At 33.4% G+C, this 25,878-nt stretch overlaps 1 protein-coding gene across 2 annotated transcripts; it reads left to right on the forward strand.

Moving 5' to 3' along the window:
• Positions 1 to 7,604: 7,604 nt before the first annotated feature.
• Positions 7,605 to 11,669, forward strand: LOC149158280 (SEC14 cytosolic factor family protein / phosphoglyceride transfer family protein). 2 transcript variants are annotated; one of them, XM_089436170.1, is made up of 4 exons: positions 7,605 to 8,774; positions 10,521 to 10,645; positions 10,783 to 10,924; positions 11,207 to 11,669. In XM_089436170.1, the coding sequence occupies exons 1-4, from the start codon at positions 7,854 to 7,856 to the stop codon at positions 11,462 to 11,464; spliced, it is 1,446 nt and encodes a 481-aa protein (XP_089292296.1). In that variant the 5' UTR covers positions 7,605 to 7,853; the 3' UTR covers positions 11,465 to 11,669. The 2 variants fall into 2 exon arrangements, with proteins under 2 accessions (XP_089292296.1, XP_089292297.1); XM_089436171.1 differs by having other exon boundaries at positions 10,783 to 10,929; positions 11,207 to 11,380.
• Positions 11,670 to 25,878: the final 14,209 nt, after the last annotated feature.

Genomic DNA, 25,878 nt, shown 5'->3' on the forward strand with positions numbered 1-25,878 from the left:
GTAGGAACAGATTGCTTGCGTGATCTCCAACTGTTGGCTATTGACCCAAGATTCATCAAATAACCATAGGTTGAGACTCCATGCTCCTTATCACCACCAAAATATGAACTTGAATAACTAGTAAGATAGAAGTCTGAAACTTTGGAATATTTGATGTCATATGTAGTTCTTCCTTCTAAATATTTAAGAATTCTTTTTGCAGCAACCCAATGACCTTCACAAGGTTTATGCATAAATATGGAAAGTATCCCAACAACGAAAGTTATATCAGGATGAACTTCCAACAAGTTGCTTGTACTTTGTTGGATCTTTAAATGGTTTTCCTTCTTCTGAAGTGAGTTTCAAATTCTGTTCCATTGGAGTAGCAACATGATTACAATCCATCATACCGTATATGTTCAATAACTTTCCAACATATTTCTTTTAAGAGATAAAAAATTGTTGAGGTTTTTAATCAACTTCAATTCCAAGATGGTAATGAAGTAAACCTAAATCTGTCATATCAAAAACCTTTTGCAATTCCTTATTAACAGATGATATATATTCATCATTTTTCCCTGTAATCATCAAATCATCAACATAGACACTATATATACAACTAATCTTCCAACTTGCTTAACAAAAATAGTTGCATCATCTAGGTCAAAATGCGTATAATTTAACTTAAAAGGATGTTCAATTAGTTTCTCATACCATGCATGCGGTGCTTGTTTCAAGTGCCCATACAAAGAATTCATTAATTTGCATACATTTCGTTCTTTCCCTTTGACAGAAAATCCTTCTAGTTGAAACATGTAAATATATTCCTTCAAATCTCCATTTAAGAAAGCAGTTTTAACATCCATATGATGAATTTTACATCCTTTATGTGCTGCCATAACAAACAAAGTTCTAATAATGCCCCATTTAGTTGTAGGAGAAAATGTTTCTGTATAGTCAACACCCTTTTCTTGTGCATACCCCTTTGCTACAAGTCTTGCCTTTTGCTTATCAAGTGAACCATCGTATTTATACTTAGTTTTATAAACCCATTTTCAACCAATAAGTTTGATGCCAACAGGAGGATCCACTATCCTCCAAGTGCCATTTTTTATGAGGACATCATACTCCTTTTGCATTGCATCTTTCCATTGATCATAACTAGTAACTTCTTCAAAACAAGTAGGTTCACAATCAACAAAAGAATTATTTTCACAACCATGAGAATAGTTACCCGAAGAACTCCCTGTCTCAAACTCATCATATTTCCTCGGGAATGTTCTAATACGAGTTGATCTTCGTAGAGTTTGTGAAGGAAGTTTCTCATCTTGTGAAACATACTCTTCATTACTTTATGTCCCGCTCTCTATCCTTGATGTCTTTGTCCTTGCTGTCCCTGCAGAAACACTTTTATCATCACTTTATCTTCAATAGCAGAAATATTATCATCATTGAGAGGCAAATTTTGAAGGAAAATCCACAGACTGATCTAAAATGGGAATCCTCCCTTCTTAGACACAAACTTCTCTAACTGATTAAGTTTCCTATCAACAGTGGGTGCATCTTTATCAGATTCAAGAAAAAATACATCTCTTGACAAAATAAAGTTCTTATTCTCTTCATAATACAATCTGTATGCCTTAGAAGTCATATAATATCCTAAAAATATACATTTTATTCTTCTTGCACTCAACTTATTTCCTTGTTGTTTAGGAATCAGAGCATAACATTGAGAACCAAAAATTCTGAAATGTTGAACATTAGGAAGACAATTATACCCCACCTCATATGGAGTTTTACTGTTGATGATAGAGGAAGGACATTGATTTCTAATATAAGCTGCATAGAGCACAACTTCAACCCAAAACATCAATTTTACATTCTTAAAAAATATCATCAATCTAACCATATTAAGCATTGTTTTGTTCATTCATTCTGCAACACCATTTTGTTGTGGATTATAAGGTATCATGGTTTGGTGTTTGATGCCATTCTATTGCAAATATCTTTCAAAAATATGTGAAGTATATTCTTCCCCATTATCAATTCTTATAGTACCTATATTAAGTTGAGCTTCATTTGTAATCAACATATGAAAATGTTTAAATACATCAAAAACTTATGATTTTTATTTAAGAAGATAAGCTCAACACATCCTTGAATAATCATCAATAAAAATCAGTAATATTTATTTCCATTAGCAGTTGCAATAGGCACAGGTCCACACAAATCTGAGTGTATGAGACTTAATTTCCTTGAATCTCTAGATGCAGAACTTTGAAAAGATTTTTTGTGATGCTTCCCTATGATACAAGGATTACACGAAGTCAATTTTCTTGGAACTATTGGAAGTCCCTTAATCCCCTACTATCTCATAATTCTATTACTATCATAATTAATATGACCAAAATGACCATGCCACAATAAACTTGATGAAAAAGTATCATTTTGCTGGACTGAATGATTAGTATTTAATGCAACAAATGACATAATTTCAACTTTAATAATTTATCTTCTTCCACACCAGTCATTACAATCTCATTGTCAATTGCTCTTTGAATTTCCACTTTACCATCAAATATGTGTATTGAATGTCCCTCTTGTCTTATTTGTATAAGAGATAACAAATTCCTTTGAAACTATTTAATGTAAAGAACATCATTTAAAGTATAATCTGCAAGTCAGGGAATTTTTAATTGAATAGAACCAATCCCTGATGGTTTGATTTGAGATTTATCAGCAAAATGCACTACTCCATCAATATTATCACTAAATGTTTCAAACAAATCTCTTCTAAAGGTCATATGACAAGTGGCACATGTGTCTAAAATCCAACTGTCATGCCATGAAGAAAATGAGGTACTAAATATATCTTCCATATTAAAATTACAATGGGAAACAACATAATGTGCATTCTCAGAAGATTGTCCTTTTTCTGGAATTAGTTGATCTTTCTTTTCAAGCATTTGTTATCTTCTTTCATTAATTTTTTCCAAGAGAATTCTACAATTTGCAATAGTATGTCCAAGTTTACCATAGCTAAAGCATTTTATAGTTGTTTTATCATAAATATTTCTTTGCTTATCATTTTTCTGTCTATCTCACTGTTTATCCCCCTGTGCGTCTATAATTCCTCCTACCTCATCCTCTGCTAGCCTTATTATTTTTGACTGATTCTTCTTGAGGTTTTTGGTCTTTTTGAGCAAGACATAACATTTCAGTATTAGAATTGTGTAAAGTTTCTTTCTTGCCAAAAATCTTCTCTCTTTCTATAATTTTTACTACTAATTTGTCAAAATCTAAATCTTTTAATTGCCCGCTAGCTTGGAGAGATTCCAAGTAGTGTGAATAACCAAGGTAGAGTGATTTTATAAAAACAAATGAGTTGTAGATCAACTTTAACTCCAGTAGATTCAATTTCATGATTAATGGCTTTAATTTCAGAAGAAAATTTCAATGGATCATTATCTTTCATTTCCAGATTAAACAACCTCAATAACAACTGGATTATCTCCAATTCATAATGTGAATCATAAAACTCTTTCAATTTTGTTATTGCATCATCTATCGTTTTACTTTGAATAATGCATCTAGTTACGTCTCTGAGATTGAAGTGGAAATTAAAGCATAGACCTTTTTATCCTTACCTTCCTAGTTTGCTAACTGTTTTTCCTCATTAGGTGGTTCTGGTGCATTACCTCCTTTTCCTTCACAAACTTCATCCGACAAATCATTAAAATAAGTGTATTTCTTATTTTTCTGTATCATTCTTGGTAATTTTCCTTTCTAGAAAGGACAGTGCCAACTAAAGATACCAAATAATTATTTTTTGCAGATAATATTAGCAGTCAAAATCGTGATTATACAAAACTCTGTTTTTTTTAAATCCTCTTCTGTTTCGACCAGGCACAAATTTTATTAGGTACTCCATACCAATAATAACCAACTATAAAACAAACAGACCAGAATACAACCAATCCAATGGTGAATATCCTTCGATCAAGCACGACCAACAACTAGTCAAAGGCATAAGTCACGTAGTGGTTACATCCAACGGCCAAGATCAATTGACAAAAGTCAACAACACGTAAATGCGGTGAGTGGTCCAATGATTCAAATACACGATGCCAACATCCAACAATATCGACATCACTTCTCTTGCCGAGTTTTAACAAGGGTTGTGGCCGCGGATGACGGTTTGACAAAATTGTTTAACACAAAAACGACGGCTGTGATTCAATATGTGGGAACTTAGTGGATTTTGAATACCACCAGTGTGTGGTATCGGGGTGGTTTCCAAAACCACCAAACCTACGCACGCCCCATGTTCTCTGCTAGATCCCACTTTAAATCAACTTAGGGTCTCACGCACTCTGCTAGGATTATTAACTATACAACTTGTGTATTAATGAAGTTCGAACCGAGCACAATCACTTCGATGCTTTTCAAAAACTTGTGCTCTGATACCACTGTTACAAGTGTCTGTAGAACTTCATAACGAAAAGATAGTATTATAGATAGTATTATGCGATGCATTTTATTAATTAGAAGCATATATTTATACAAACAAATATGAAGGGAGACAATTATGCCTCCATAACTAAAAATACGAGAAATACCTAATATATGTCCTAATTATAATTACATACATAATCCCGAAAAGTTATTCAGAATTTATAAAATAGCCCATATAATTCTCATACCACAAAAGGTGAATTCTTACTCATATTTACTTTAAATTTCAAGAAACTAAAAAATATTAAAATATTATAATAAAAAAATTATCAATTTTAATTTATTTTTTACTAGTATTTATTTTTCCTAAAATTATGAATTTATAAAATAAAATAAATATTTAAAATTAAAATCAATACATATTATCTTTATAATGAAATAAATAATATTCCAAAATATTTTATTAATTTATAAAATAAAATAAATATTTAAAATTAAAACCAATACATATTACTTTTATAATGAAATAAATAATACTCTAAAATAGTTTTGATGAAATATTTATTTTAATTTTTTTTCTAAATTATAAATCTAAAAATTAAAACAAAGGTTTATATTTTTTTTATAATAAAATAATTTATATATATGTTGTTTTGAAAAAAATTATAATATAAAAAAAATTGAAATTGAAATTATTTTTATTTAACATATTTTATTTTAAAAATATTAAATATAACTCTTCAATTTTTTTATAATTTAACCACTTGCCCATTTTTAATGTGTAATTCCCAATACTAAATCACTTAAACTAATTCATTAAGTCAACAATTCGTTAAACTAGTTCATTAAGTCAACACTTCAATTTATATAAATTAATGAATGTTAATACCTATTATACGTGATTTTCACACTTCAAAGCCATTAATTCCTTATACAACTCAAAGTTGTGGTGCCTTTCTCAATAATAAAACCATTAATTCCTTGTAACACACAAAGTTATGTCGGCTTTCCCAATAATAAAAGGCTTAATCAATTTTGGAGAAAGTTGACGCAAAACCCAAATTCCATTATCATGTAATTATTCAATTAAAGATGAGAAGTTTTCATTTACCATCAAAATTTATTATAATTTTTATTATAATTTAATTAATAGTAGAATAATTATTATTGGGTATTATTAATTAATACAAATTGACTCATTACTATTATTCAAGGAACATTATGCCATTAAGAATTATTTGTGAGTAGTTAGGAAGGGAGTAGGTTTTCATTGTTTCTAGTTAGATGCTTCTTGATTTAAGATGTTAAATTATTTTATAATGAATTTTTAGCCAAAAAAAAATAATTTTAAAATATACTAGAAACCCATATTTTCTCTTTATTATTTTATTATTTTTCCTAATGATGAATCACACTTATTGATTCGAAACACATTGGACCAAATTTTTTTTTTATATAATTTCTATGGATTAAATTTACCTAAAACCAAATTTATTTATTTTTTATAGTTATTAATTTTTAATCCAATCTATATATATTTTTAATCTTATTTTTTTTAAATTAAAATTTAATTTATTTTTAAAAATCTTATCAACTTCGTTTTTTTTCCTTCAAAATTTTTAACAAATTTTAACTACTAATATTAATTTAGTGAACTTATCCCATAAATCTAAGTATTATTTCATATTGGTTTGTGAAGTCATGAGTTATCAAAAATAAATATGATATTTTGTATAAAACTTAACATGACCCAAGAAAATCCAGATTCGTTTTTGAGAATTTTTATTTTTTTGTCCAAAATTTGAGTGAACCATAGTCTCATGGCGTTTCAGTTTTACCAACGGAATAGTTTCATGGTGTTTCAGGTTTACCAATGGAATAGTGTCATGATCGTTCCAGTTATATCCCTAGGGTTTTGGCTTTCATCCAAAACTTCAAAATTCCTGCAAACAGAAAGGGATCCAATGAAATTTTGTCAAACTATCTGAACATATTCGATGTACATAATCTAATCATAGTCTTATGATGTTTCAGTTTTACCAACGGAATAGTTTCATGGTGTTTCAGGTTTACCAATGGAATAGTGTCATGATCGTTCCAGTTATATCCATGGGTTTTGGCTTGCACCCAAAACTTCAAAACTCCTGAAAACAGAAAGGGATCCAAGGAAATTTTGTCGAACTATCTGAACATATTCAATGTATATATTCTAATCAGTTTAGCTATAAACAAAAGCTGTGAGCAAAATTCCAACCTACATTAAACTTCAATTATTTTGAATCCCTAAACTGGGCTAAATTTAATGTTTAAAATTAATTGAAAATTAAATCTATCTTCTATTTAGGTTACTCCCTAATTTTAATTTTACTAAATCACATCTTAACTAAAATTATTAATTAAAAAAAAACTGACATGCCAGACATTTACAGTTAGTGCCACTACCGACAAAACGTATGCTGAAGGAACTAAACATGTATCAAAATTAGTTATTATCCTCAGTCCTATGATTACAGAGAACTTCCGTTCTCCTTCCATGTGCAGGCCATGTCGGCTAATCAATTACTTCAAAGGAACCCCCTGTCACAATTTTCTCCACATTCACATTTAATTCAACCAAACCCACCAAGCTATGTCGCCTGATAATGATAATCACGTTTCACATAAGAATATTTGTCTGATTGGCCCTTATACATGAATATAATAATACCCAATAACGTAGATGGTAAGGAATCAATATACATTTTGAAAACCAGATTGGAATGCTGGAAAGAGGGTTCCAACTTAGCCAGGGCATTCACGAGGTGGACACTGACACACCACCATGTTTCATCTGTCAGTGTGATTTCACGTAATACCCCTTTGTACACAACCAAATATATATACACATATATATTCTCACAGATATTATTATAATATGACAGTAACACGCATGTTGGTAGTGATGGGACCCTGACCCAAACACAGGACAGCCCTGTGAAAAAGGTCAAGCGAGCGGCGCGCATGACAAAAACAATGATATTAATTTTGCCAGAACCAGCTTTTTAACTTGGAGTTCGAAAAAGTTGGATTTTGAAATTTCATTCCCTGCATTGAATTAAATTTGATTTTTACCATTTTACACTGTACAGATGGATGACCTTTAGTTACCATCACGCTCTATGGTTTTTTTGTTTCTTTCTCTTCATCAATTATGAGGTTGGGTTGAGCAAATTTGATGTACACACAGATACCCAGACAGATATTTATTAATATTTTTGCTAGGGGTGTGATAAGTATGGGAAACCTGGTGTCTGCTACTGCAACAAGTCAAGGTGTGTCTGCCACTGAGCAGACTTAGAAGGTAGTGAAGGTAGTGTGTTTGGGAGGCTTGGATTGAGTCCATTGGATTTTGCATTCTGATCATACTTGGGGAACTGCAAATGGATGCCCAGAATGAGGAGGCTGTGAAGTTCTTCAATGGAGAAGAAGAGGGGGAAAATGGTCATGGGGCAGATGGGAAGAAGAGATCTGTGGAGAAGAAGGGGGATTCATCTGTTAAAAGGAGCAGCTGGTTTGAGTCCACACTGTCATCATTCAAGGAGGACAGTTACTTCATATCAGATCTGAAGGAATCAGAGAAGAAGGCCCTGCAAGACTTAAAATTGAGGATTGAGGCTGCCATTAAATCGAATGAGTTCCTTTTGGAAGGACTTGGTGCTAATGGTGATCATAATGCAGCAGCAATAGGCAATAATGGAGTGAAGGACGACAGACCCACCAAGCCAAACCCTGATCAGAATGCCAGTGGGAATGAAAAACCTGCTGCAGAGGTTTTACAGAGCTGCAATGATAATGTTACTATTTGGGGGATTCCACTGCTTCACACAAAGAATGATGAGAGGACTGATGTTATACTTCTAAAATTTCTTCGTGCCAGAGATTTCAGGGTGAATGACGCATTCGTCATGTTGCAGAATAGTGTGGCATGGAGGAAGGCATTTGGAGCTGACAGTATATTTGAAGAGGATCTGAAATTTGATGAGAATCTGAATTCAGTGGCCTTCATGCACTGTTATGATAAGGTGGGCCATCCTGTGTGCTACAATGCTTATGGGATTTTCCGAAATAAGGAGCTCTACCAGAAAATCTTTGGAGATGATGAGAAGCTGAAGAAGTTTCTGAGATGGAGGGTCCAAATTCTGGAGAAGGGCATCAAGCTCCTTGACTTCAAGCCTGGTGGTGTCAATGCCATGGTTCAGATCACAGATCTTAAGAATATGCCCAAGAGAGAATTGAGAGCTGCATCAAACCAAATTCTTGCACTTTTTCAAGATAACTACCCGGAGATGGTAGCAAGAAAGGTCGGTAACTGTTTAAAATACATATGTTTTTACTTTTACCGAGCTTGCCTAGATCAATCTATCTTACATGACTATTGATGATCAGAAGGATGATGTTAGATGTCGTCGTAGATCTGGTGTTTGAGCGATTTGGCACACCAAACATTGAAATTTCTGATGAACCTTTAGATATCTATTACTTGACTAATCGTTGCTAGTTTCAAATGGTGTCAAATCACATACATCTTCGGCCCATATTGAAAAGGCTAAAAGTTATAATATATATTTTACAGAGATATTCCTTTTATATGATTGTTTAAATAGGGATCTTTAGGCAGATCTGGTTTATATATTTTGTATTAAACAATACATTAATTTCCCACAAAATATTTGAGTATGGACATTCAATTATTAGTTTCTCGTACTGTGAAAACGCAATAGTATTCCCACAAATTTTATGCATAATGAGTACATGGACATATTCAGCGATTTCTTATTCTTTCCTTTGTCTTTTTCCCTTTTGGAAGTGCTTTAAGAAACATGTCCAGATGGGCTGCACTGCAAGAAATGGACTTCCTTCGGCTAAGGTGTCTGAAGGGTGTTTACTCAATCAAAATCACCCCAGGCTTCTACTGGGCCTCTATATTTTGAGGCTCATCCATTTGAGTGCCAGAGCAGAGACAGCTAGAATGGGGACCTGGTCAACAGGTTAACATTACGTTAATCTTACCAGTGAAATAACAATTAGCTACTGTTTCTGGTGCCTATGTCCTCCAATTTTTATTTTATTTTTCCTAATTATTAAGAAAGTCTATGCAATGTTGAAAGTTACGAGGAGTTAACACGTGTTTGTGTGGTATTTCAGTAAGTGAAGAACACTTCTCTCAAGTTTTCCTTGTTTCATTGGCATTTCCAGTTTTGTTTCTTGAATCATAGCTTTTTCTATCTCACTGGGCTGCTTTTGTGACCTTTTAAGGTCAGCCTCAATGTCCTTTTCACCCAGAATTACATGGCTTAGAGATGGGAGGTACATATATAGTCATTTCTTTGTATGATCACAATCTGCCCTCAGGGTTTTGATGGTCAACATAGCGGCCACTGTTTTTGGTTCGAAGAAAAACCTTGTGGAAAACCAAAGGGATACTTCACCACATTTATAGATGGCATCCAGATTTCCTAATAAGCCCATTTGCATAAAATAGTGAACCTTACGCAGCGTTGTTCAAGCAAGGCAGCTGTTGGCATGGAACTAAACAAATACTCAGCAACATAGTGACAACCAGTTGAGATATAACCCCTTGTGTCAAGAGTCAAGATAGCCCCCATTGTCACGTAAATACAGCGAGGGAATTAGGCTTTTCACAAGCAACTCACGGAGGAAACCCTTTCTTTCCATCTTATCTCAAAACTTTGAAGAAAATGATGAAATCACTCTATGAAGTATAGTAATGGACTATTTTATCTTTCTAGGACTTGAATTCCAATCCCATCAATTCTAGATTACAGATCCTCAAACATACTGCCTTTGGGTTGTGACTTCTGACTGCCGTTGCCTCTTCCAGGATTCAAAATGATCTGATTTTAAGTACAATGTTGAAGGATTCTCGAATCCTGCTAATTGTCAAGTATTCCATATGTAATTAATGCTTTTTGCTATATTCAGTTGCAAGCGTGGGATTTTGTTGGGACCTAAAAGGGAGAGGATATTATACTCAGTTTATCAAATAGACAAATCACCTCTTAATTAGAATTTTCTCTATTTTCCAGGTATTCATCAATGTCCCATGGTATTTCAGTGCACTGTACTCCATGTTGAGCCCTTTCCTGACACAGCGTACCAAGAGCAAATTTGTCATTGCACGTGAAGGAAAAGTTACAGAGACCTTGTACAAGTATGTGAAATTCCTTCTCTGATGCAGTGAAAATATGCGCAACCTCAATTGAAGACTCTGATTATATAGGATAGAATGAAGGATATACTCAATGGAATTTTCCTCGAAACTTATTTAACATATGATTTTACTTGCAGATTTATATCTCCAGAGAATGTGCCTATACAGTATGGGGGACTAAGCAGGACCAAAGATGTAGATTTTGGACCTCACAAGCCTGCAGTAGAGTTCTCCATTAGAGCTGGGGAGAAAATCAATCTTGAGATCGAGGGAGTGGAGGTAATGTACGTCAAAAATTGCTCAAGTTTGCAGACTTTGTGACAGTTCCTGCATTCAAATTTAGCCCTTTTGCCTCAGTTTTTTTTCCAAATTTGATGAGGTTTAGTTTTGGACATTGTGTTGGATTTGAGGTCGAGTTCATCCTCAAGATCTATGCGATTGGGATTTTTCTTTCTTTGAATTCTTTCAAGTTTTATAGATATGATGTTTACTAGGAATTCTCACATTCAAGCAAAAGGCTAAAAGCTGATATTCATTGTGCTGTCTGAGTATGCTGTTCAGGCGGGAGCAACAATTCTGTGGGACCTCATAGTTGGTGGGTGGGATGTTACCTATCGGTCAGAGTTTGTCCCGAGTGCAGAGGGAAGCTATTCCACTCTAATTGACAAGAACAGAAAATTGTCTTCATCTGATGAACCAATTTGCAATTCCTTCAAGGCATCAGAGGCAGGGAAGGTAGTTCTGATAATAGACAACTCCTCTTCAAACAAGAAGAAGGCTGCAGCCTATAGATACATGGTAAAAAAGAACATAGTATAGGAGTTCGAGCTTCGCAGTAGATTAGAAGTATGTACCTAGAAAGCTTTCTTACATTAAACAATCAGAAATGCTAGTAGTTAAGAATGTGCCATCATGTTGGAGAAGCAAGTTTGTCTCTATGGAAGCTGGAAATTTTATTCAGATATGTAGTACTATATAAAAGTTAATATGTGTAATAATAAAGGTTGGTTGTGTTTCCAGAGCAGATCACCACTATGAATTCCACAGCTTTTCATGTTTGTGATTGATAGCTATATGGTATACATGGTTAGCAAGCCAGCATAAAATTTATAAATATTGACCACGCTAAGGCTAGTTAAAACTTTTATTTATTCTTTACCCATACACAAAAAAAATTTACTTCAAAGAATGATCTCCATTCAAAAGGTTACCTATATGTAAATGAAATCAGGATGTTGGCTTTGGCTACTCTCAAATAGAAGCTTATCTCAAATGGAATGGATTGGATGAAGCTTATCTCAAATAAAATGGATTGGATGCCTTGTTTTTTTGTCACTATATAATAAGTATATCCTAAATTTAGGACCAATGCAACCAAGAGAACCCAAATGAATGGGAGAAAAACTATATTGGAGGGTGTGAGGCTTTGGATTATATGAACATTTTCTAATTTAAGATAATGCAACCAAGTGAAATTAAATGAATGGGAGAAAATGAACATTTTCTAATTTAAGATAATGCAACCAAGTGAAATTAAATGAATGGGAGAAAAATGATACTTAAGGTGAAGGGTTTGGATAATAGGTGGTAATTTGGTCAATTATGTTTTGATGTATATAGCTGTTTAATTAAAATTTTTAATTTTAGCATATTAAAGAATTGTGACCAATCTTAAATGACAATATTTAGATAAACTTTTAAAATTTACATTGATAATAAATTTTTTAAGGTCATGGGGAATTTGAAGTTCACTATTTTATACTTTCACCTCATTATATTTTAAACAAAGATTAATGCTAATCTCACAAATTAGCTACATATTCCATAGAGGTTGTTGAAGGTGCATTTTCTGTGATATTCTCGTGACAGTTTCAAAGGTAGGCATGGAGAGGAAAAAGAAAGATAAGTCACAAACCTATTATTCCAAAACATTTGGTATTGGCTCTAACTTTATCACCTTTACCTCCACATTGATAATTAGCAACTTCAACTTCCTATTGAAAGTATACACAAGCTTTTTTGAGGTGGAGTAGGTCGGGATGGGTTAGATGTGTGTAGGTCTATCCTCTAGTATTGATTTAAATGCTTGGGTGGCTAAAGAGAAGGTCACATCAACTTTGCACAAGATGTGTAGCTCTATCTTCTAGAATTGATTTAAATGTTTGGGTGGCTAAAGAGAAGGTCACATCAACTTTGATTTCGCTATTATAGGGTGTTAGAGTGTGTATTTTAAATAGTCTTCTATGACATTGTGTATATGTGGTTAATTTAAGGGCTTTGTTGTTATAATAACATCATACACAGAAAATACATATATCATTGATTTTCATGTTGTATGGTGGTTTGTAGAGGAGCATGCAACATTAAAAAGGGCTAGAGATTCCATCATTAAAAGTGTGTGTGCGTGCGTGCATGCATGCATGCATTAGTTGTAGTTAGTGTAAGGCATCTTTGGATTCTATCTCTATGAGATTGCATGTCATTTCTAAGTTAGGTAAAAGAGGTTACTTAAAGTTGCGTGTGTTATTTTCATGTTATTTTTTCATTTAGTACTATTTTAATTGTTAGTTTAAGTCTAGATTTAGTTAACTACATGTATGTAGATAAAAGCATAGATCTCTAGAATGATGCATGTGTTGCTTGCCTTGGATTATCTCCAATTGAGATGCTATTGTGCATGTATCTAGATTTGATGTATGAACACTTCTTAGTCTATAAAGGTGAGAGCACATGTATAAGTTTGTTAATTCAGCTCAACAACAAACAATGAATTAGGCGCTTGTATTTTTCTTATAGAAGATTGTTCAAATTAATGAAAAATCAATAATATGTTGTAACAATCCATCCATTGAGTTTGTGTTTTCCTTTTAAAAATGATTTAGAGAGTATGTTGTAATTTTGTTTTTCTATATAATATGATTGATGTGGCTTGGAACAAACAAATGAGTTTTAATTATATATTTTTGATGGTATATGTTAGAAAATTGTAAAATTATTATAACAATGATTTTGAGTGTTTTTAAGGTTCAACTATTTAGTAGGTTAAGAATTCTTTGAATTCAAAGCCTTCTTACAATGTTTTAAGAAAATATAACATGGTATGAGAGCTCAATTTTTTAAAAATTTAAATTTCATGAATGGAGAGGCAAGTTGTTTGGGAACAAGCAAGTGACTGCACCTAAAGGGGGCCTTTGTCAAGTTGATCTACTTATGAATAACATCTGAAGCACCACCATTTGACACACCATTTGGAGCATAGAGTTGTCAAGTAGGAAGTGTGTACAAGCTTCAATGATTAAAGTAGAATTGTGTGAATGATTAACATTTGGATGTGAAAAAAGTTGCAAGGTAAAAATCCCTTGTTGATCTAGTGATTGCAAAGTGTAATTTGTTTGAAGAATTTGCCACAATGACAACTTCCAGTGTGTGAGAGAATCACTTGTTGGAAGGAGTCTCCAGTTGTGTTGAAAGTTGAGATTGAAAAACCACATTCAAATGGTAGATTTGTGATACATTGTAGAAAAGGTGGTTGTGTTTCCTACAATTCCCACGGATTTGAGTGAACACTATAAGGAGGTAATAATAACAAAAGAATATTGCTGGATTTGGTGAATGATCACTTAAGCCGTGATATCATTGTGAAGAAGATTGATAAAGAGATGTATGATGTCTTGGGAACCTTGTACTAGAGTGTGAACAAATCTAAGAAAATGCTCTTCAGAAACAAGCTCAACACTACTCGCACGACGAACATAGTTTACAAATTAACAAGAGTTGTGACTTCAAAACTAAGAACTCTAGCCCTCAAGAAACATATTTGTGTTAAAAACACCAAAATCAACCCCCCAGTAGAAAAATGGTTCTACTCGAGCACCTTTCTTTTTTTATATTAGAGCTACACCAGTTTTCCACCACGACTGTACTTTTTTGTAAAATTGTAAATACAAATCTTAAAATTAACCCCTGAATCAAAAACTGATGCTCACAACATCACCTATTTTTCTTGGTGGAAGGAGTGAAAATTACAACTTGTTGAAATAATGGTCCTAACTAGTATGTTCAAAACAAAATACTTTCACAATAAATGCTAGTGCTAGCAATAATGATATCTTTATTTGGGTTAACAATACAATTTGTTTTAGACTCTAGCTTATTCCATTGGTAACATTGTGAATTGAAACCTCATAATCATCTTCCTAATTGAAATGTAGTTCTCTCTTTTTTGTTTTTTTGTTTTTTTTTTTTTTAAATAAGTACCAGCGCTATTGGCAACTGATCGGTTCATACCTGCGTGACATGGGGTTGATTTCAACCACTACCACTATAACTTCAAGTCATACCAATGTATCCTCTCACATGGTGCACATGGCTAATTCCGGGTTTGAACTACCGATGTCGCAAGGAGTGTCTTAATAATGCACTCTATTACTAACTAATCTACTTACTAGCACACTTTATCACCAACTAATTTACACCCTAGGGATTAATTGAAATGTAATGTTATGAATAACATGTATTGATATTTGTTTTGGACATAAAATTATGTCATTTTTAGAATTGTAATCTAAAAAAACCAATACAATATAAATAAATTAGTAAAATAAACAAACAAATATATAGGAAAAAAATCCTAAAAAGGGAAAAAAACATGTAAAACAAAGTATATATATATATATATAAAGGGAATTAAATTAAAATAATATAATCAAAGATAATTGAAATTATAGGAAATGCAATTTTTACAACTTAATATGGGGGGTCTAGGGTTTTTTCACTAAATGAGATAGGTTTTTATGCAGGCTCGTATTTTCCATTGCACATAAGTAATTTCCTTTGCATTGTTGCTGCATTGGTCTGGCACTCAACCCATTTGATGCAGCATAAAAGCAACCATGGCAAGTTCCTCAGGAGGGGGAACAAAGTCCTCCTTCAAGAATTTCATCACAGGGTGTTGGACACCTAATTTGTTAGGGTTATAGTGTGGATTGTGGATAGTTACTAGAAGTCCAAGAAACCTTGGAAGTTGAATCCAACAATCAAAATATTATATTTATTTATGTATCATTATTAATGAAATGCAACTCATGCCCACTCTTTCATTCTAGTCGCACATTCCAACAATGGTAGAAGAGAAGTGGTATATCTTCCTTGTTGAATAGCTTGAGCCACTAGTTTTGTGGCCTTCCTAGGCTCTCCTTTATCAGATTTTGGTCTAGAAACCTCACAAAGCCCTATCTTTGTGGAACACAATGATCATTGTTCATGTCAAGTTCCCCATAATGTTGATTCAATCCAGGTTTGTCGCCTCCACTTCCTAAGCCCATCATCAGACCTTGGGAAGAAGTTGTTAATAACAGGAACATAATTGGTCTTAGATATGACAAGGATGTGTCCTTTCATATTTCGGAATATTCCAATCCCATCTAGTTTCATAGTATTGGGTTTCTTTAAGATGATTCATCTTCACTTTTTCCTGTTTCACAACGACAATAGAGTCATGTGAAAGATTAGTGTTTTGATCTTGACCCTTGTGAGCATTATGGTAAGCACACTCATCATTTAGATTGATGTTTCAGAAACAAGACTCCTACAAGAACGAAGATTCACTTTGGATGGATCACTTCTTGGCAATGGTCTTCAATAAACAAGAAGATATATTAATCATACCACAAAATTTGTTCTCAAATATTAACATGTATTGTAGTGGAGATTTCTTCATCTTCTCACCTTGTATCTGATAGGGGGGATTGATGGCTAGTTACTAGCTTCGAAGATTCATTAAGGAAGCCTAAGCCACAACCTGAACTAGAGCCAACTACTAGAGCCTAGAGTCAAATTCATCCATAGCCATATTCAAAGTTGTTGCCAGAGAAGAGTCATGATACATGAGCATGTTTGTTGTTAGTGGTCTTCCTTAAACCACTACAAGTAAAAGACTTTGGTTTCTGCTACAAAATTTGTTGTTATCTTCAAACAATTATGAGGGACCACTTCCACTAGCAGAAGACTTTAGCTTCTAGCCGGATTTAGAATCATTTTGGGAACTTCTTCAAGCTTTAGTTCCATAGTTGGTGGTCAGCCTTAAACCACTGCCGATAGAGACCTTGAGTTCTCCCACCTCATTGGGTTTCTAGTCTTCCTTAAACCACCATTTTAGAGAGCACATCCAATCTTAGTTATCATGCAATTTTGCACTTTGGCTCTCTTCTTAGACTCATCTACACCCCTTCAGATAAAAGGGGTAATGTTGGACACCTAATTTGTTAGATCTATGGTGTAGAATGTGTACAATTACAGGAACTCTAAGAAACCTTGGAAGTTGAATCCAGTGGTCAAAATATTGTATTTATTGGTGTATCATATTTAATGAAATGCAATTCACACCCATTCTTTCATTCTAGTTGCACATTCCAAAACAAGGGGTGGATGTTTTGGTTCAAGCTGTAAGATGGAAGCACTCCATCGATTGGCTTCAGGCCCAAGTCATGTAGACAAAAACAAAGATGATCCTCCACTAGGGGTGAATTGGAAAAAGCGTATGCAAGAGATATGCCTCCCTAAGACTAAAAAGGATCTAAAATACAAAGTAAATTCAAATGAAATTGAGAGCTACATCCAACATATGAAGGAGCATGCCTTAATATGCAAGTTCATTAGTATTTGGCTAACAGGGAGAACATTGGTTAGATGGATCCAACAAAAATGAAAATTGAAGGACGCATTGATCTTGAGCTAGGAGCAAAGGGTTTCTTTATAATTATTTTTCCAAAGCTAGAAGACAAAACAAAGGTATTCAAGAACGACATGTATTTTTTAATGATGCAGGGTTATTCCTAAAATTTTAGCAAGAAAAGCACAACCTAGAAAAAGAAACATTCTTAGTGGCTCCAATTTTGGTTAGCCTATTTTGTCTACCAATATAACTATGGGAGGAAATTTTAGTAGGTATTTGGTACACGATCAGATATTTTTTGATTTTTTTTTAAAGTGACCAAGGGAGGATGCTACACCTCATACATGATTATATATGTGTAAATGAATATCTCCCAGCCACTTCGAAATCAATCAAAATATGCTACCATGATGAATTTGGAAACAACCTCTAGATTATGAACATGTATTGTTTGGATGTTGTAGATGCCATGAATATGACCATGTCTTCGTGGATTGTCCCTTAAATCTCACAAAGGAAGCAAAAGAAAACCAACAGAAATTGGATCACAAGGGTTTTCAAAAATTCCAACCTCATTGGAGAAAACCTCAAGCACAAAATGTGGAAACACGAGAGCCCCTTTAGTCCAAAAACCATTATGAGACATTGACTAGAGAAGATTAGGAAATGCTAGATTAAGTACATCCTCAAGAAATAGATCAAGAGAAGGGCAATGAAAAACTAGAGGTGGAAGCTGATAAGAGAAAAATGCTAGAGGAATCCACAAAAAACTCACCAATAAAGGAAATTGATATGTTCGAGGTGTAGGGATATGGGAATTTTGACGGGTCAGAGGACATGGATATGAATGAAATTGCATTCTCAAACCTCATTGACCAATGGATAGGTAAGGACCCAAGAAAGATATGAGATCAACCAAAAAATTGTTTAGACAGACATATATGTGGCTACATAATAAAATGAATGTGACTTTGAAGGGAACAAGCTCATCCCTAGCAAGTCTTGGCATCTAAACAAAAAGCTTCAAAGATACTCCCAAACATGCGAATAAAGACAAAAAGAGAGGAAAGAAAAGCAAAAAGGAGTTAATAAAGATGAGGGATGTGCTTTCCAATAATGGACAAGTGTCTCTCTTAACAAAGGTGTTTTTGCCTACACAACCTCATTCTTAATGAAGATAATTTTCATGGGTTTTCTACTCCACTTCAAATTTACTTGTACTATGGCATAATGGAGTTTACACAATGATTTTTTAATATATTTGTTTAATATATGAACATTTGATATAAAAGACATTAAATTTTGCAGTTAATATGGTTTCCAATCACATAGACCACAATAATAAGATTTTAATACTATATAATTTGGTATAATAACAAAACTTATTTAAAAATAATAATTGAAATTATTATTTTTTAAATAAATGATATATAAACATATTGCACCGATAAGCACTCTCCAGCTAGTATGGTAGCGATGTCGTGATGTAATGTTTAACATTTTGACTAAGTCAAATTACATAAAAAATAAAATTAAAATAAAACTTGGTGAAAATTAAATAGAAATAAACAAAAATAAAAATGAAATAAAAATAACCCTATAAAAATAAAATAAAAATAAAAATAAAATGACCCATGGTATTGAGAACCCATGGTATTCATGTGGAATGTAGCTTATTTAAAGGGAGATATTAAACCAGCCTAGATCCATTTTAACTCTGGATCTACCAAAGCCCGAGAGGGATCAAATCTCTTTGATATGCAAAGCTCTTTTAGAGTGAAGCTCTTTTTAGAGTGAAAAGAGATTTGATCCCTCTGATTGCTTGGTAGATCTGGAGTTAAGATGAATCTAGACTGGTTTTGAAAACTAATTAAAACAAAATTTATTTTTAAATTAAAAGTAAATAACTTTAAAAACAAATTAAAATTAAAAAACAAACATAAAAAGTTAAAAAACAACATAAAAAATAAAATGTAGAAATTCAACTTCCCACCTTATATTCCTTATTGTTACCCATAGAGTTGTTGGTGGGTCAAAAGGGAAATGACAGTTCCTAAATTTTTTTTTTTGTCTCCCATTCCACATGAAAATTATGAAATGAAATTGGGTTTGGGAAATTTCCATTTTATTTATTTATGTTAACAAATATATATAGATATAATTTTTAAATTATCATAAATATTAATTAAAATATTTATTATTTAATTTAGGGAAGAGTAAAAATCACCCATCCCTCCATTATTTATTTATTTATTTATAATATTTAATAATGTCTTTTTCTTTGTGTAGAGTGAATTTTGTTGATCAATAAAAAATGAAATACATCATATACAATCACGACTCTTTTTTCTGCACAATGTGCCATATATTGATAGGAACATCACTAAGATGTATCTGTCTAATAATAGCAAAGACGACATAACGGACAGAAGAAACAATTACAAAAGAGAATCACCCGAATTGGGGCAAGTTCTTAGAGTGTCCTTTCTTTCCTTTCTTTTTCAAAACCTTGACCCAACCTTTGAAGGTGGGTTTATCAAAGCAATTTGGAGATTATCATTGCACGCAAAAGAAAAATCCTAGTCAGAGTTTAAAGAAGCCAACTCATGAGCTCGCTTCAATGCTCCTGAAGAAGCATTATTATTCACTATCTCTCTGCATGCCAAGGGAGCATGGTTTACAACATGATGCTGAAGAGACTTTTGAGGAGTTGAAGTTTGAACCTTGTCCACCGAATGCATTTCATCATCAAATCCTTCATCATCCTTTCTCGAATTAGAGGAAGCCTCATCCTCGATAGGAGGAAGATCACAGGGATTCCAACTTTTTGCCCTAGAATTTCTAATGTTCCACTTCTGGTGAGATTTGAACAAAGGGGAAGAATTTTGTAAATGGCATGTTTGATCATAGAAGCGACAGGGAAAAGAAATATTCTCATAGTGTAGAGCCTAGGCCCAATGAAAATCCCCTATTTTTAAATTATTTTTTTTGGGTAGTCCTTTATTGATGTCAATTTCAACACATATTTTTCCATAGGTGTAAATTCCAAACTACCCACAAGAAGTATCAATTGCAAGGAAACGACCCAAGGAGTCAATGCCCTAAAAAATTGTGTTTCAAAAAATGAGCAAGTATATTAGGAATCCAGAGTCATATTAGAAGCTTCAAATGACTGTTGTAGAAGGGTCAAAATTTGGGAACCAAGGGGTTAGGAACAATCTAGCATTGCCCCCAAAACAGGGCCCTTTAGATAAAAAATTATGGTAGTCTTCTGATTTAGCAAATGCCACAATGAAGAAGCCTTTGGAGCATAAAATAACCTTGCAACTCTTGGTCCATGAAGAATGGATCCATTGGTAAAGATCAATCGAGTGGGGCCATAAACCATTAAAGCAACATATGAGGACTAATTCTGCATAAAGCTTATGGAGGTTCTTAAGAGCAAGGTGTGAGATTTCTAAGGAGGGAATTTCCTCATATTTTTCAACCAGAAACAAACATAGGAGTTGCCTGAGCCTGTGCTAGCTTTGGAAAGGGTTGAGCATGGAAAACATATTTATAAGAAAATTCTTGATAGGAGGAAGGCTATCCCACATCCCCCCCCATGTAAATGGAGGGCCATAAAAATAGTGGCATCATTACCAATATTATATATTGAAAGCGGGCAAGAATCACCCAACTTGTTACCTTCGAAAAGTAGTAATTGCATGACAGAGGGGATACCCACCTGGAGTTTCGGGAAAATCTTTAGGTCCCATACCAAATCAATGGATTAGGCCCTGATTAGTGAATGTCCAGAGATATGTTTGAAAAGGATCTGCAAATAAATTTGTGGAACAAGGGACCAGGGGCCCAAGACCACGACAAAGCATGGTATTGAGCTTATAACACCATCGCGGTGACAACCTCTAACACCCTTGGCTTCTTGGGAAAAGGGTTCTTTGAGATCAACCTCTACAACACAAGCAGAAAGTCCATGAAATATAAGTTGTTCCTAAGGCTACTCTCATTGTCCCTTCAATAAATATGTCTCATTACAGGACTACAAGATCAATGCAAGGATCGAGACTGATCTCTCGACCCAAACCGAGGATGATATCACAGATATCTGCTCTCCGGGAAAGAAAAGCATGAATAACTTCGTCTAAGAATGTCCACCATTGCTAGTCGTTGGTCAAGATTCCCTGCTATCGAATGCCAACCAATTTGGGTTGGGATGCATAATTTATTTAAACCCTCTTCATCTTCCTGATGGCTGCTAGAGTTTAGCTCCATTGCATTTTCCTCTGTGTGATGCAAATCAAAGAAAAAATCCCTCATCTAATTTTTATTATTATTTAATAATGTTATATATAAATATGCTCTCTCTCTCTCTCTCTCTATATATATATATATATATAACTTTTAAATTTATTGTGTGTGTGTTTTTTAATTAAAAGTTATATATATATATATATATATATATTTTTTTTTTATTTAACATTTTTTCTTTGTTATCTTGACCCATGGTTTACACAATACTTCATAATATGGTAATCACCAATTGAGTTGTCGTCCATAGGTTCTATTTAACATATTTTTTTATACATATATTATTATTATTATTATGCTTTTATTTGTAATAATTTTGATTATTTACTTAATGATTTTTTTTATTTTTTTTTTAAATAATTATTTTAATATTCAAAAGTTTAAAGAAATTAAATATATTTGAGGGTTTCTATTTATTATATATATATATATATATATATATATATATATATATATATGGGGTATTTTTTAATTAATTATTTAAGATCATATTTGTAATAATTTTGGTTGTTTACTTGATGATATTACAAATATTGAAATTTTAAGGTTATTAAAAAACTAAATATGCTACCATATCTTGATTTAGAGATTGATTTCGTGGGTTCAATTCATGACGACACTAATTGTCAAAGCCATGGTACAAACAAGTTGTAATGTTAACGTTGAAAGAATGAGGGTGTTACTAGTAGCATCACGTCTAGTTTTAAGGGTCAATTTTAATGTTTTTGTTCAAAACAATACTAGTTTTTGAAACCATTATTTCAACAAAATTGTAATTTTACCCCCAAAAAAGGGGTGACGCCATGAGTACCATTTTTATTTTGGCAGTTGATTTTAAGGTTTTTGTTTGTGACTTTATGGGTGAAAGTTACAAAAATTCATAGTTTTAACTTCGAAAAAAATGAGTGACACAGGTAGCACTGTTTTTAAGAATTGGCGTAAGAAAAGCCACTAAATGCAACATCAATACGATAGCTACACACTACACTGGCACATACAAGGTATTACAAAAAGTTCACGCACAATTATGCCCAGATTACTGCATCATTAGGGAGGTTGTTAAAGAAGGACATCAAGTTTGAATGGATCAAGGAGTGCCAGTGAGTGCTAGGCACACTGAAATAAAAATTAGTATCGATGCCAATCATAGTGTTCCTAGACTGGAGCAAGGAGTTCCACGTCCATGTCTATGCCTCAAAAATAAAATTAGGCATGGTACTAGAACAACCAAGGTAAACAAATGTAAACCATCCTATTTTATTTTCTAGCTGAAAGTATTTTACGATAGAGCACAACTATACTGCTACGTAGCGCAAATGTTTGGCCACGGTGTACATGTTTCAAAAGTTTCAACACTATCTATTGCGTTCTCACTTTAAGTTATACACAGACTATTTTGCACTAACATACCTCATCAATAATCCAATGTTGGGGTGGAGGATATGTATGTGGTTGCTGTTATATCAAGAGTATGATTTTGAAGTTATTGTCAAGCCTTGTAAGTTGAATTCCGAGCTAGATCATTTGCATGCATAATTCCATGCAAGGAGGCAATGAATGTCAATGACATCTTACCAAACATGTAGTTATTTTGTGTGGACATTGTGGATGATCACTTTGTTAAAATAGTCTAGTTTCTCACCACAAGAGTATATAATGGCACATAAAGAACAACTAGTTGTCAAAGTTGAAGATTACCAGCTCATCGCAAGGTGATTGTACAAACTAGGAGAATATGGAATAATCTGACGAAGTGTGTTAAAGAATTGTAGTCTCACCATACTAATAGAGACACAAAAAGATCTGGCTAGAGGAAATTACACATGAAAGGAAACCCATAGAATGTTTTTCATGCAGGCTTATGGTGGCCAACTATTCATGGGGACGCGAAGGGATTATGTCACAATTGCAACATATATCAAAAAGTAGGTAGACCTTTACAATGAGATGGTATGTCACTCAACCCCCAATTAACATGCAACCATACAAAAAGTGGGTTGTTGATTTCATAGGGCCAATTCATTTTCCAATAAAGAGGAGTGGAGCATGATACATACTTATCGTGATAGATTACTTAACCATGTGAGTTGAAGCAACATCGGTTAAGATTGTAACACATACATTGTTGCAAAGTTTTTTATTTGGAAAACCATTACATGCTTTGGATGCCTGAATATATTGACGAGTGATCAAGGAACCCATTTTCTAAACCAGACAATTGAGACTTTAATAGAGGAGTTCCAGATATATCCTCAGAAGAGTACGTGTTATCACCCACAAGTGAATGGAATTATGGAGGATTTTAACAAAATATTGGAGACCATTCTGAAAAAAGTTTTCAATATAAATAGAGATTATTGGGACTTGATAATTTTTGTGTTTTGTGGGCATACCAGAAAATGTCGAAGAAACTCACTAGGAAAGCACCTTTCCAACTACTCTATGGGAAAGAAGCAGTCATGCGATGGAAATTATAGTACCAAGTCTTCATATTACTATGGTAAGAACTCTAGTAGATTCCAATCCAGTCAAGCAAATACTGGTGGATCTACTACATTTGGAAGAGGATTTATTTCTAATGGGATTTCAGTAGAAGGTACCAAAAACCAGGGAAAAGGTGTGATACAATCACCACATCAAAAATGAAGCAATTCCAAATTGGTGATTTGTTGTTGATGTATGACAACAAGTTTTTGAAGCGCCTTGGAAAATTTCAAATGCACTAGTTGGGTCCTTACATTGTTCATTATGTCACACAAGCAAGGGTGGTTCAGTTAGAAAGGTCAAATGGTGAGCCCCCTCAACGAGATTGTAAATGGGAGTAGGTTGGAATTGTATAGAGACAGCCACTCCATGACCCAAGGATGAGATGTATATACGACAAAAAAAAACTCTCTTTGATAATGTTATCTATGGTTATAGGTGCATGTTGTGTAGCAAAAACTGTGAGGAAGTAGTGTGATAGACCCAATGAAGATAATATTTCCTATCGCAGTAAGAGGCTTGCACACTACATGCTAGACCACTGCATAGTAGGATACCGATCATCAGAAAAGCATGCGATACAAGAAAAGGATCAGGAAATTGTAATATCGCTGGTGTCTGATATGGTACTAGATAATGGAAGAGCCCAAAACTCGATGCCCACAAAAGCATGTGCCCCCAATGTGAAATGGACATTGTGTAACTTGTTCAACACACCTTTTTCATGTATTTTCATTTATTTATTTTTTGATATGGGTCTAATCAGAAGTATGAAGAGTGGGTAGTTATTGGATGTGGAAATGAATTCCATATCCAACGAGTGTCTACACTTGAAATTTGAGTAAACCCATAAAGAGATAAGCTGAAAATACAATAAAATTTAGTAGTTTTCTTCTTTCCCTCCAAAATATTTTCCCCTTAGGATGACATCATCTTGAATCTTATTGGTTCTTTTTATAGCTAATTTTGTTAGTAAATTTTTTGTTTTGAATCCCATTTTAGTCCTCAAAATTATCTTAATGAAATGGAATTCCTGCCTTGAGATTTACCATGTGTGGAGATTGATGTAGTGATGATGAAGCATGGACATGATCACCTGATAGTTAATGCAGCTAGAAATGCGAACTAGGAATGTAAGTCCTTGGTATTTATTTTGATTTTGATTCTAATTTCACACATTTTTCAAGTGTATATCCAATTGAGAGAACAGGGTTAAGACACAAATATTTGAGTGTGTACCAGAGCTTGATTTGAAAATTATTTTTATGTAACAAGATCACAAAAACAGAAGAAAAGATAGATCAATGAATTGAAAATAAGCCTCTTTTGGGGGGAAACCTCCTTTTACATCACATAAATGAACAATTATTCGATGATTCAAATGACAAACATCCTTGGTATATATAGTGTTGAAGGAAAGGTAACTAGGCTCAGTCTTCATAAATGTAATTTTGATATTTGTATTTATTCAAGAAAAGAGAAATTATTTTTATATTATTTATCAATGAGTTTCTTGCTCATTAAAAATAGGTCAAGAACATTTTAAAGTACTTCTAAAAAGTCAAAGTCAAATGGTAGTTATGATGAGACCCTTTAAGGGCACGTTACATCATGTATGTCAATATACAAGGTTAGGGGAACACCTCCAAGCCAAGTCAAATCCTCTCCTAGCATCAACGAAGTCTCCAAGCAGCCAAATAATGAATACAAGATGAATTATGATGAAATTGTCAAGTCAGCCTGAAGAGGAGGGACATACCTCTAT

This window comes from Pinus tabuliformis, chromosome 5_2 (assembly GCF_031772625.1).
Source record: "Pinus tabuliformis cultivar Carrire ecotype Pingquan chromosome 5_2, CPIR1, whole genome shotgun sequence".
In the NCBI taxonomy this organism is placed as follows: Eukaryota; Viridiplantae; Streptophyta; class Pinopsida; order Pinales; family Pinaceae; genus Pinus; species Pinus tabuliformis.

Coding starts and splice junctions, on each gene's coding strand:
- LOC149158280 (XM_089436170.1), top strand. CDS start 7,854: ATGGATGCCCAGAATGAGGAGGCTGTGAAGTTCTTCAATGGAGAAGAA. Junction 10,646..10,782: donor GTTACAGAGACCTTGTACAA/GTATGTGAAATT, acceptor TTTTACTTGCAG/ATTTATATCTCCAGAGAATG. Junction 10,925..11,206: donor TTGAGATCGAGGGAGTGGAG/GTAATGTACGTC, acceptor TATGCTGTTCAG/GCGGGAGCAACAATTCTGTG.